The 12,525-nt window shown below is 39.8% G+C and overlaps 1 protein-coding gene across 7 annotated transcripts in view; it reads left to right on the top strand.

Moving 5' to 3' along the window:
- Window positions 1-12,525, top strand: part of znf592 (zinc finger protein 592) — a 200,761-nt gene that overhangs the window by 182,355 nt on the left and 5,881 nt on the right. For all 7 annotated transcript variants that reach the window (XM_059946126.1, XM_059946121.1, XM_059946122.1 and 4 more), the window contains 2 exons: window positions 3,468-3,580; window positions 11,037-11,172. In XM_059946126.1, coding sequence (XP_059802109.1) covers window positions 3,468-3,580; window positions 11,037-11,172 — 249 coding nt within the window. The remainder of the gene's footprint in view (window positions 1-3,467; window positions 3,581-11,036; window positions 11,173-12,525) is intronic.

The raw sequence follows: 12,525 nt of genomic DNA, 5'->3' as shown, positions 1-12,525 counted from the left end.
GAAGGGTAGTGGATTTGTTGGCCTGTAGAAAATGTGTCATGGTGAGCTTACTTGCACAAAGAAGGGTTACATAGATTGGTAGCTTTTGTGTACTCTGTGTTTTCTGTTCTTCTAGCAGCTCTAAATAAATTAAAGCTTAGTTTAGACTCTAGAAAAACTTCTTTGCCATGAAAATCCATCAGAAGGCAACCACGCTGCCTTGAAGCTGTAGATAAATTATGCAAAACTGAGTTAAGTTTTTAAATTATCATTTATTTTGCAGGTTCATTTTAATTTGTTTATTCATTATGCAGCAGTGCTGAATTTGCATTTGACATTCCTTTGGTTTTCTTTAACTATAAAAGTCCAACTTAAAAGCTGCACATTGAACAGTTTCCCCAGTAACTAGATACCTTATTTCAGTATCCACACTAAGAAGCTTTAGTTCCATGAATATTAATCATTGGATTATTTCTAAACCTTATTATTAAAACAAATCAAAGTTTTTAAAGCATTTTCTTCTTGTATTGTTCATATTACTGTATTTCCCAATGTTACTTCCTGATGTGATTTATCCCTGCATGTAGGTGTAAGGGGTTGGGGAAGTTCCATAGCTGTTAGAGGCTGCAGATGACCTTTCTATTAGTGGAAGGTTTGCTTGCAGGGGAATTTAGTTTCTGCTAGAATTATCAAAGTTTCATTTCTTCATTTTCAGGATCTGGCTGTTGTTCAAAATCAAAAACTGATTTATTATTCCTGACTTGTTTGTGAATTTTTTTTTGGCATCAGTACAATGCAAAGACACAAAATTTACTACAAATTGCAAAATAAATAATGCAAAAAAAGGAAGTGTATATGGACCATTCAGAATCCTGATGGCAGAGGGGGAGAAGCTATTCCTAAATCGCTGAGTATGGGTCTTCAGGCCCCTGTACTTCCTCCCTGATTGTAGTAATGAGAAGGCATGTCCCAATGGTGAGAGTCCTTAGTGATAGATGCTGTCCTGAGGTACCAGTAGGCAGCCATTAATCCCAGGGGATCATGGGGTTGTGCCTCTGGTGGACTGTGTCCTCTCCAGCACGCAAAGAAGCAAGAAGATATGAAGAACCAGCTGTTGCCCATGCAGCGGGTTCCCCCTCTCCACATCGTGGATGTAGTTCAAAGGGAAGGGCAAGTGCCGAGACAGCTTGGCACCTGTGTCATTCGCAGGGGTTGCCAGAGTGAAGTTGTAAACAACATCAAACTGCCTTAGGGACCCGCCTCCAAATTTCTCTGGGTTTACTCCTGAAGCCTTTTCCGTGGGTGGATATGACTACAAGGCAGCGGAGGTTTAAAGTCAGAGTTTTCCATCTCCTAGGCGGGCTGTTGTCCAAGGCTGACGAGCTCCACTTGCCCGAAGCAACTGGTTTTGAGGCGCTAGTGGTCTGCCTTTGCCCCTTCTTGTCAATAGAAACAGTTCCGCCAGGCCTAGTAGCAAAGCCACATGTGAAGGCCAAGAGTTAGACTTGGTTGTCAGAGACGCACACCATTTGGAGCACTTTCCCTACTACTACCCCCAGCTATGACAACCTTAGAATCCTTGAAATACCACTTCTTGAAGATGTTCTTGTTGTGGAGGGTTGTGCCCATGATGGAGCTCGCTTAGTCTACAACCCTTTTCAGCCTTTTTCAAGACTGTTCATTACTTATCCCTAACTGCCTGTGAGAGTTGTCACTGTGGATAACATTGATGTTCAAATTAACTTTGGTCAACATATGGATGTAGTAAGCAATTGGGAAGGGCAATAGTATGTTGGCTTTTATTATTAGAGGATCTAAATATAATAGTAAGGATGTCTGGCTGCAAATATACAAGTGCTTAGACTGCACATGTTGTGTCATGTACAGTTTTGATCTCTTTACCTTAAAGGATGTACCTAGCGTAGACGAGTGCCATCAGGATTCATTAGATTAGTTCCAGGAATGGTGGGTTTATGAGAAAATATTGAGTCGATGAGGGCTCTTTAGAAGAATGAGAGATCTTGTTGAACTCTTCTAAAAAAAATTCTTACAGACTTCCATAGGTTGTATATTGGAAGAATGTTCTCTGTAAGATGAAGAACCTAGAGCCAGAGGTCATAGTCTCAGGATGAAGGATAGGCCATTTGGGGCTGAGAAGAGGAGGAAATATTTCTTCACTGAGAGTGGGTCATTGTAATTATCTACCCCAGAGGGCTGTGGTGTTTCAGTCACTAAATTCGTTCAGGACAGTAACAGGTTACTGGATATGAAGGGAACCAAGAAATATGGGGATAGTGCAGAAAATGTCTTTGTAATAGAAATCAGCCAAGATCTTGATAAATAGCAGAACAAGTAGGGTGTCCTGTAATAAATATTATTTAAGCTTATCATCTAATTTGTGATGTTAGACAGTTCTAGCATAACCTATCTGTTTTTCCTTCCCCATGTTAATACCAGAACATTAGAAAGCACCCAAAACCAACTGCAGTCTACACAACATCAAACACACATTTTAGAAGTACACTGCTCTTTCACCTTGCCTTTCCAGCGCCCCTAAAATCCTCTACAGAGAATAGTTCCCATCTTCCCCTACTGTTCACAGTCGACAGTAATCGGTCTTCTGCATCATTTCCGAACATTGATAGTAGACTTCCCCATGTAGAATTTCTTGCTTTCTTTTTAGAGACAAAATCGATTGTGTAATCTAGACATGGGAAAATCATAAATTTAAAACACACTTTTAAATCAACAAAGGAATTTGAGGGAAACTTAATTACTTTGGGAGTGATTGGAATGTGAAATGTTGAATTCAGTCATGTAGGTGCATTTAAGAAGCAAGATAATTAGTCAAGTGAGACATGGAGATAATACAACATGAAATAAAGTAGGATGAGTCTATTCCTATGCAGTCCTCACTGGTAATGACTCTTAGGCTTGATTCTGTGCTATAAATTGTACATAGTACAATGTAAGGAAATAAACAACACAAGGTACACTGCAGATGCTGTGGGCAAATCAACACATACAAACAAGCTGGATGAACTCGTCTGACGAAGAGTCTCAGCCCAAAAGCTGAGTTCATGCAGCTTGTTTGTATGTGTTAAGGAAATAAACAAGCTTGGATTTGTTCTGCTCTGTTTATAAGTAAATTAGACCAAACACACACCACACCATTGAAGAGCAAGATACAGTGGAACTTTGCATCTGCAGGTTCTCTTGGCGAACTGAGCTTTTTTTTCACCACACCTTTCTTAATTCTCAGTCCCTCTACTCCCTATAATAGAAAGTAGCGTAGCATACTTCACAGGAGTAGGAGCTGAGCCAAAAACAGTAATAGATCACTCTAGCTGATCTCTAGAAAATTTAGCCAAATACCGAACTAAAGCATTTTTGTCTCCAGATCCATAACCAAGGTAAGATTAGACACATACAATTTTGAAGGTAAAGCAATAATTCTGTATTTCAATTCTCTTTCTCACTTTCAACAGTCAATGAAGAGATATCCATGCCGACAGTGCGATCGTTCTTTCAACTCCTCACATAGTCTGCGTAGACATGTCAGAGTGAATCATGATGGCGTCAAGAGAACCTATATCTGTTGGTAAGCATTGTACCAGTGTATATTGTCTAATTTATCTGATCAAGTTACGAGGTCAATAAATCGGAATGCAATTATTGGAATATAGTTACTTTCCTTTTTCCCTTTTTCAGGAAAATACCATAAATGGGAACAAAGGTTGTATCTAAAACACTTGCTTGTGTCTCAACTAGCACTGATTCCCATTCCGTCATCACAACATTGCTTACTGCTGAGGAATATCTTGATTTTCAAAGCTGCCATTCTTATTTTGAGCAACACACACCAAGTTTTGGAGGGACTCAGGTCAGGCAGCATCTATGAAGGGGAGTAAACAGATGACATTTTGGACTGAGGCCCTTAATCAGGACTGTAAAGAAAGGGGAATGAAGGCAAAATAAGAAGGTGGGGAGAAGGAAAGGAGTACAAGCTGACCAGGTAGTTGGGTGGGGGTGGGAGTGTGAACTAAAAAGCTGAGGGACAAGCAATGAAGGGCTGGAAAAGAAGGAATCTGACAGATATATTGGTATATTCACACTCTCACAGTTCAAACTGTTAAATCATCTCCAACACTAAGTTTATAGGTATACTTATGCTATTTTGCGATCCTCTGTTTTAATTATTGACTACTATGCCTTCTGTTGGTAAGTTATTAAGTTCTGGAGCAGCCTCTCTAACTACCTTTCTTTCCTTCCTCAAATAGATTACAATTTTTTTTGATAATGCTCCAGGGTATTTTCCTTACCTTTAAAATTGCTGTAAAAATACAAGCTTTTTCTGGGAATGAAAGGGCTATCATACAATGAATGTTTGATAGCTCTGGGTCTGTACTTGCTGGAATTTCAAAGTTTGGAGGTGGGGGGGGGATCTCATTGAAACCTTTCGAATATTGAAGGGCCTAGACAGAGTAGGTGTGGAAAGGATGTTTCCCATGGTGGGGGAGTCGAGGACAAGAGGGCACAGTCTCAGGATAGAGAGGTATCCATTTAAAGCAGATGTGGAAATTTTTTTTACCCAGAGGGTGGTAAATTTGTGGAATTTATTACCTTGGGCAGTTGTGGAAGCCAGGTCGTTGGGTATATTGAAGGCAGAGCTTGACAGGTTCTTGATTGGACATGGCATCAAGAAAAGGCTGAGAGTGGGGCTGAAGAAGGGGGGGATAAAAAAGGATCAGCCATGTTTGAATGGCGGAGCAGTCTCAATGGACCAAATGGCCTAATTCTGTTCCTATGTCTTATGGTTTCAGGCTGTTGGGAGAGGGATATTGAATTGGGTACTGAAACTATGTCCTGTTCCTGTGTTTTTGACTGATGCCAAACAATTTCTTTACACCCACAGGGTATGGTGTCATCTTAACAATTTTAAAAGACAAACAACTTTGACACATTGTTTGTAGCTACAGAATATATGAGCCTTAAAGACAATGCGTAGCTTTTAAGCTGGGGGGGGGGGCGATGCTGGGGGAGTGGTGCACCAGATGCAGTGAAACAATATGCAAAGAACTACACATGCTAAAATTCGAATTCTGAAACTGTTGTGGTAGTGTATTAGCATCCTCAAAAGAGCAAAGTCAGCTCTTTTAAATTGAAGATCAGTGGTGTGGAAGTTTACTTTGAAGTGGTATTTATTTTTAATTGGGTAGCTTATTGAGAAGTGTCTATGAACAGTACTTAAATTCAGAATTTTTTAAAAACTTGCTTCAAACTACTTTAGAAAAATAAGAGGAAGGTCTCATTGAAATCTATCAAATATTGAAAGGTCTGGATATAGTGGATATTTTCTATAGTAGGGGGAGTCTAGAACCAGAGAATCCAGCCTTTGAATAGAACAGATATGGAATTTCTTTAAGCAGAGGGTGGTGAATCTGTGGAATTCATTGCCACAGATGGTTCTGGAGGCCAAGTCATTGGGTATATTTAAAGCAGAGGTTGATAGGTTCTTGATTAGTAAGGGCGTCAAAGGTTACGGGGAGAAAGCAGGAGAATGGAGTTGAGAGGGATGGTAAATCAGCTATGATAGAATGGCAGAGCAGACTTGATGGGCTGATTGGCCTAATTCTGCTTCTATGTCTTATGGAGAAAATATCCTAAGAATGTGGGAGCAGTGATGGAAAGCAGTTAACACCAATACACTATGCCTATGGAAACTGAGAATAAAGGAGGAAAACAAAAAAAAACTGGTAATTGTCAGAATTTATACATCTGATTTTATACAAGTATAGGAATGACATAGCTCCACTCTGTTTACTAAACTTTTGGTATCCTAACAGAACCATACTGTTAATTATTATCACATTTAATATACAGCCTTGCCAAGGTTTTGAAGTTTGTTTTTGATAAAATTGAGCAAATGAGTAAACCTCAACTTCCTTTACTGCTGTCTTAAGTTACACAGTAAGAAATAAAAGTTAATGTGTCAGTTGGTGTAAGTAACCAGTATTACAGCAACACATCTTCTTAGTAGTATGCCACCTTGTGCATTTTTAGGCACGTACAAAAGCTGGATGAACTTAGCAGGTCGGGCAGCATCCATTGAAATGAATAAATGGCTCACTTCAATGGATGCTGCCCAACCTGCTGAGTTCATCCAGCTTTTGTACGTGTTGATTTGACCACAGCATCTGCAGTGTGCTTTGTGTTTGCATTTTTAGGCAGCTTTGTGGAATCACATAAATTCTGTGTATTGGTTGTCACTCCATTGAATATTTAAAAGAAATTTAATGTAATTGAATCATCAAGTATCATTTGGGATGCAGTCAAACAGTGTTATGAATGTTTAAAAATTGCCTCTCTTTATCGGGATTCTATATTGCGTGATGAAGTCATTCAATGTCAGATTGAAGCTGATAGAAATCTGCATGAAATGCAACTTGTACACAAATAACTTGGTAATTGTGGTATTAAATTTTTGCTTGATCATTCTAGATAAATAGATACTTCATTGATCCCAAAGGAAATTACAGTGTCACAGTAGCATTACAATTGCACAGATACACAAATATTATAAGAGAAGTACGAAAGAAAAAAATAGTTACCTTAAACAGGGTAATAGGAGGGGGTCATCACTACCTGGCTATAGGTTGATTCCTTATACAGCCTGATGGCCAAGGGTAAGAATGACCTTGTATAGCGCTCTTTTGAGCAGCATAGTTGTCCTACTCTATTACTAAAAGTGCTCCTCTGTTCAGAGGGTGAGAAACACTGTCCTGAATTGCCAGGATTTTACATAGTCCTGTGTTCTACCACAGCCTTCAATGTGTCCAGTTTGACTCCAATAACAGAGCTAGCCTTTCTAATCAGTTTATTGAACCTGTTGGCATCACCCATGTTGATGCCATTGCCCCAGCACACGACCGCTTAGAAGACTGTACTGGTGACAACAGACTGATAGAATATGTGAAGGAGGGGCCTGCATTCTCCAAAGGACCTCAGTCTCCTCAGGAAGGAGAGGCGACTCTGGCCTTGTACACAGCCTCTGTGTTGGTGCTCCACTCAAGTCTGTCAAACTAGGTGCACCCCCTTGTAGCCCTGTAGATCCTCACCATCAATCATAACAAGGAGAACCAGCTGCAGTAATTTGGAATATTTGAAAGTAATATAATGTAGCTGAATCATGAATTGTTGTTTAATGCAACCTGAATGCTGAAAAGGCTTTTTTTCCCCTCCTTATGCTTGACCATTTCCACAAACCAGTTACTTCACAAATGGACTGTGCATTTCAGACACTAGAAGTCCTGCTAAACCCTACAAGCTATAACTGCCTGATTTAATATAGCTCCTTTAACATAGTATATTTCCAAATGCTTCAGTACATTGTTATCAACCAACATTAGACATTGAGATATTAAGCCAAATGAACAAGTCCCTTCCCATCAATTTTGAGGAGCATATTAAAAATGGGAAACGCAGGAGAGATTTATGAAGAAATTAGGGCTTTGACTGCTGAGACAGTATGTCTAGGGAAGGTTAGATACAGGGAAGGGAAAACCAAAGGGAGACTAAAAGATGTGAAAAAGTTCTTTTAAAGGATAAGCAACACACACAAAATGCTGGAGGAACTCATCAGGTCAGGCAACACCTATGGAAATGAATAAACAGTTGACGGTTTAGGCCAAGACACTTCTTCAGGACTGAAATGGAAATGCCAGAATAAAAGGTGAGGGGAGGGAAAGGAGGATAGGTAGAAGGTGATTGGTGAAGTCAGGTAAGTGGGAAAGGTCAAGGACTGGAGAAGAAGAAATCTGATAGGAGAGGAGAATGGACCATAGGAAAAAGGAAAGGGGTGGGGAATGGACACAGGGGAAAGTGATGGGCAGGAGAGAAGAGGTAAAAGGCTGGAATGGCAAATAGAATGGGGGGGAATAATAAGTAAAGAGAAATCAATATTCATACCATCAGACTGGAGATTACCCAGATGGAATGTAAGGTGTTGTTTCTTCATTAAAGAATATAGCGTTTCCAACAGGGAGATGATGCAGATCAGCAAACATTGTTAGTAACTGAATAAAGTAGTATGAATGTGGATGTAAGCCATAGTATTTTGAGTGATCTCAGGCCAGCAAAAGGAGTGGGTAAAGGTGTAAGCTGAGGCATATCCACAATTGGGCTTTACTCTGAAGTAGAGATGGACTGTGTAAGTAAAGACAGTGATAAATTAGACATATCTCAACTAAGGATCAATAAGCTCCAAACTTAAAACAACCTGATTCAGTGTTAGACTTACCTGGGTTAATGCTTAGAGCTGGTGGCGAGAGAGCAGTTTGGGGTGGGTCTGACAATACGGGCTTTCGTGTTCCCAATAGTTATTTGGAAGACTAGGTGCTGTGTTTTATTTTAAAAGCATAGTCCAGAATCAGCATGTCAGCATTTTGCTCCTATGGGTGCAATCTAGTGTAGAAACGTCTCAGGCTTGATATACTGTGTACATACTTGCATGTATGTAGATTCCTCTGAGACATCAATATGGATGTGTAAAACTCAAAACATTTGGGGAAATAGTGGTGCTTTGCCACCTAGTGGACATATCCTGTAATTATTCGAAACAATTATTAGAATTCAAAGCTTGATGTATATTTTTAAAAAGGGCAATGCTTTGCTCTAGATATTTATATTTATCTGGAACTTAATGGGAAGACTGCCAACATTTCTCAACCTTTTGTGCAAGTGTACATGTTCAAAATTTGCTGATCTATTCAGACATCCTGATCAAGCAAACTGTGCCTAAAGTTGAGACAGTGGGGACCAGGGAATCGAAAGTTGTCAAAAGTGTCCTCAATGTAGGTATGAAGGGACAGGACAAGGGGAGAAACAGATGGAGTCAAGGTGTGAGGAGATACAGTGCCTATAAAAAGAATTCACCCCCCCCCTCCCGGAAGTTTTCATGTTTTATAACATTGAATCAGTGGATTTAATTTGGCCTTTTTGACATGATCAACAGAAAAAACTCCTGTGTGAGTGAAAACAAATTTCTACAAATTGGTCTAAATTTAACACAATTATTAAACACAAAGTAATTGATTCCATAATTATTCATCCCCTTTAATTGAGGTCTGGACTCTGACTTGCCCTCTCCAGGACATTAACTTTGTTTTTAAGCCATTCCCATGTAGCTTTGGCTTTATGCTTGTGGTCACTGACTTGCTGGAAAACAAATCTTCTCCCACATTGCAGTTCTCTTGCAGACTGGATCAGGTTTTCCTCCAGGATTTCCCTGTAATTTCCTGTATTTTCCCTATATCTCCCCACAACATGATGCAGCCACCACCATGCTTCACAGTAAGGAGTATGTTTTACGATGATGTGCGGTGTTTGGCTTATGCCAAACATAGCGTTTAGTCTGATGGCATAAAAGCTCGATTTTGCTTTCATTAGACCATAAAACCTTCTTCCAGCTGACTTCAGAGTCTCACACATGCCTCCTGGCAAACTCTAGCCGAGATTTCATTTGAGTTTTTTTCAACAGTGCTTTCTCTTTGCCACTCTCCCATAAAGTGTGACTGGTGAAGCACCCGTGCAACAGTTGTTGTATGCACAGTCTCTTCCATTTCAGCCACTGAAGCCTGTAACTCCTCCAGAGTTGTTATAAGTCCCTTGGTGGCCTCCCTTACTAGTCCCCTTCTTGCATGGTCGCTCTAGGCAGATTTACAGCTGTGCCACATTCTTTCTATTTCTTGATGATTAACATAACGGTACTCCAAAGGATATTCAGTGATTTGGAAATTTTCTTGTATCCACCTCCTAACTTGTGCTTTTCAACAACCTTTTTGAGGAGTTGCTTAGAATGTTCTTTTCTTGTTATGGTGTAGTTTTTGTCAAGATACTGACTCACCAGCAGTTGGACTTTTAGTTACAGGTGTGTATTTACCACAACCAATTGAAACACTTTGACTGTACCCAGGTGATCTCCACTTAACTAATTATGTGACTTCTAAAACCAGTTGACTGCACCAGTGATGATTCGGTGTGTCATATTAAAGGGAGTGAATACTTAAGCAATCAATTATTTTGTATTTTATATTTGTAATTTAGATCATTTTGTAGAGATCTGTTTTCACTTTGACATGGAAGAGTCTTTTCAGTTGATCTGTGTCAAAAAAAGCTAAATTAAATCCGCTGTGATTCAATGTTGTAAAACAATAAAACATGAAAACTTCCAAGTGGTGGTAAGTATTTTTTACAGGCACTGTAAGTTCAGTACCGCTGGAGCAGGCAGAGACAATGGGTCCTTTTTTTTCAATTTGTTTTCCTGTTCTTGGATGAGAGATTGCTCCAACCTCTCATTTTAAAGGCTTTGGACAGGATATCTCCTGGTGTGATAAGCTCTGAGATGGTGACTGGGTGTTTGGTGGTGTCACATTCTAGGGGTAGGAAAAAGGAGGTATCCAAGAGCTGCTGTCAGTCAGTCTACCAGGCTGCACTGCCCACTGTTGAGATTTGTGCATTGTGAATGGAGTGCTGCATGTTTGGAGTGAGGTGCAGAGGGAGCAGAATGTCTGGATAAATTGGGATGAGCAATGGATGGCTGGATTCCAAAAACTGTACAAAAACAGCTCCTATTGCTGTATAGCAAGAAGAGTCTCCTCACTGTCTGCAGCAGGGAATGTATCACCCATTAGTTTTTCCTCAATTGCCTCCCATTTCCTGAGGATCTACTTCCCAAATTGTACCATGGGGTATGATATTCATTAGAGTTACAGTAAATGAGATCACATTACCCAGAATATGGCCATTTAGAAATGGGTCAGCAGAAAAGGCTCTGGAATGATAATATAGGCACAGATTTATCTCTTCAGTTATATTTTAAACCTTTCTGTACTGAAAATTACTCATCAAAATTTTTTGCTGAGTAATCGGTGTTTATTGGTTGCAGTAGCTGTCTTCCCATTTAAAAGTGAAAAGTATTTAAGATTAAAATCTGAATTATTGATCTGAAAATAACGTGTGCACAAGCAATATTTCACCATTTTTGCTGTCATTTCCAGGTACTGCACAGATGAAAAGCACTTTTTTGCCAAGCGTTTCATGCTTGTAAAACATATCAACCTAATGCATGGCATCAGAAACCCAGACTTCAGCCAAATGTCCAAAGCTGTGCACACAAGCTCAGATGCCAATGTGGTGAGTCTTCCTTCCCCATTTGCTATTTTAAGGTAGATATCAAAGGTTTTGTGTGGTAAGAAGGCAGAAGGATGTGAGCAAATGTCTGGAATTCCCTGCATTAGGTATGGCCAGTCAATGAACGGTGAGATGCATCACAGCAAGAAACTTGAAAATCAGTAGCAAAGTCTTATTTATCCATGCTGCTCTGAGCACTGATGAGACCAGACCAACGAAATATAACAAGCAGACGATTTGAGTTTTAGATTTTCATGGTCCTCGAGCAGAAAAAGTCTCACCAAATTCATGCTAACCATCAATAACCTATTTAGACCAATCCAACACAGATTCCATTTTTTAATAAATTTGCCCTACACTCCCATCACTTCTTTCTACTCACCTACACACTGAACAAATGCAGTGTCCAATTAATGTACCTGGATATCTTTGGGATATAGGATGAAACCAGAGCACCTCAAGCCCATGCAGACATAGAATTTGCAAACTCCACTCAGGCAGCACTGGAGACTGGGATTGTGGCCCATGGAGTAGTTCCAGGACTTGAGAAACTAATCAAATTTGTGTGCTACAGATTAGGTGTTTCCCAGTAGGAACATGCAACTTTTCACCTGGAATTAAAGGAGTAATGATCTAAACCATCCATGATATCTTGTTCCTGGGTGCCTCAGCACAGGAGCCCATTTTCCTATCATGCAGGACTCTTTGCAGGATCCACTCCACTGCAGATTTTTCACTCTAGGTTCCTATCCACTTTAAAAGTTGATCCTGTTTTTCTTTGAGATTACTATGGAAGTACATAAATGATGAATGGATATACATGTGTACTACAATTGTAATTGATGGGACATGATCCACATGTGCTGAATTCTGGGTATTTTTCTTATGTGTTCAGGTACTGTTTTAGATTATTGAGAAACTCAGTAGATCATGTTCTATTGAACTGCCTGCTGTGGACAAGATATTAGAGCACCCATTGTGAGATGTTGCAGTTTTATTCAAACTACGACTTCCAGAAGTAATAGGTAGAGAACTGATTGGCTGTCATGAAATAAATACAATAAACAGGTCCTTTTCCAAATGGCAGGTAGTGATGGGTGGGCTACTGCAGTGTGTGAACCCCAGCCACTCATAAAATGGTTTAGGTAAGGGAATTAACCATACTAAGTCTGAGGATGACACACAGCTGGTTGTGAGTTCAAGCTCTAAATAGGATGCTGAGAGATTCCAGTATGATTTTTAGAGGTTTAGTGGACAAATACATGGCAGCTGCAGTGTAAAGTGGATAAAGGTGGGGAAACAGATTATTATTATCTGAATGGTGAGAAATTAGGAAAGAAGGAGATGCAACAAGAT

The sequence above is a fragment of the Hypanus sabinus genome, chromosome 21 (genome assembly GCF_030144855.1).
Source record: "Hypanus sabinus isolate sHypSab1 chromosome 21, sHypSab1.hap1, whole genome shotgun sequence".
Lineage (NCBI taxonomy): Eukaryota > Metazoa > Chordata > Chondrichthyes > Myliobatiformes > Dasyatidae > Hypanus > Hypanus sabinus.
Note: the sequence above shows the minus strand (reverse complement) of the source record. Positions and strands in the feature narration are given on the sequence as shown.